The 210-nt window shown below is 45.2% G+C and overlaps 1 protein-coding gene across 1 annotated transcript in view; it reads left to right on the forward strand.

The window, feature by feature from the left end:
• Nucleotides 1-3: 3 nt before the first annotated feature.
• Nucleotides 4-210, forward strand: part of LOC103780277 (histone-lysine N-methyltransferase NSD3-like) — a gene marked incomplete at both ends in the record, with an annotated part of 6024 nt that continues 5817 nt past the window's right edge. The window contains 1 exon segment of the mRNA XM_008947940.1: nucleotides 4-210. Coding sequence (XP_008946188.1) covers nucleotides 4-210 — 207 coding nt within the window.

Below are 210 nucleotides of genomic sequence, written 5' to 3' on the forward strand. Positions count from 1 at the left end.
TCGCAGGCGGGGATCCCAAAGAAGACTGGCTCACCAGAGATCAAATTAAAAATAACCAAAACTATCCAGAACGGCAGGGAATTGTTTGAGTCCTCTCTGTGTGGGGACCTTTTAAATGAAGTACAAGCGAGTGAGTATGCTAAGGCGAAACATGAAGGGAGAAAAGAGAAAAGGAAAAAAAGTAGCAAGCACGACTCTTCCCGGTCGGAA

Source organism: Merops nubicus, unplaced genomic scaffold (genome assembly GCF_000691845.1).
Source record: "Merops nubicus isolate BGI_N331 unplaced genomic scaffold, ASM69184v1 scaffold45829, whole genome shotgun sequence".
Classification (NCBI taxonomy): domain Eukaryota; kingdom Metazoa; phylum Chordata; class Aves; order Coraciiformes; family Meropidae; genus Merops; species Merops nubicus.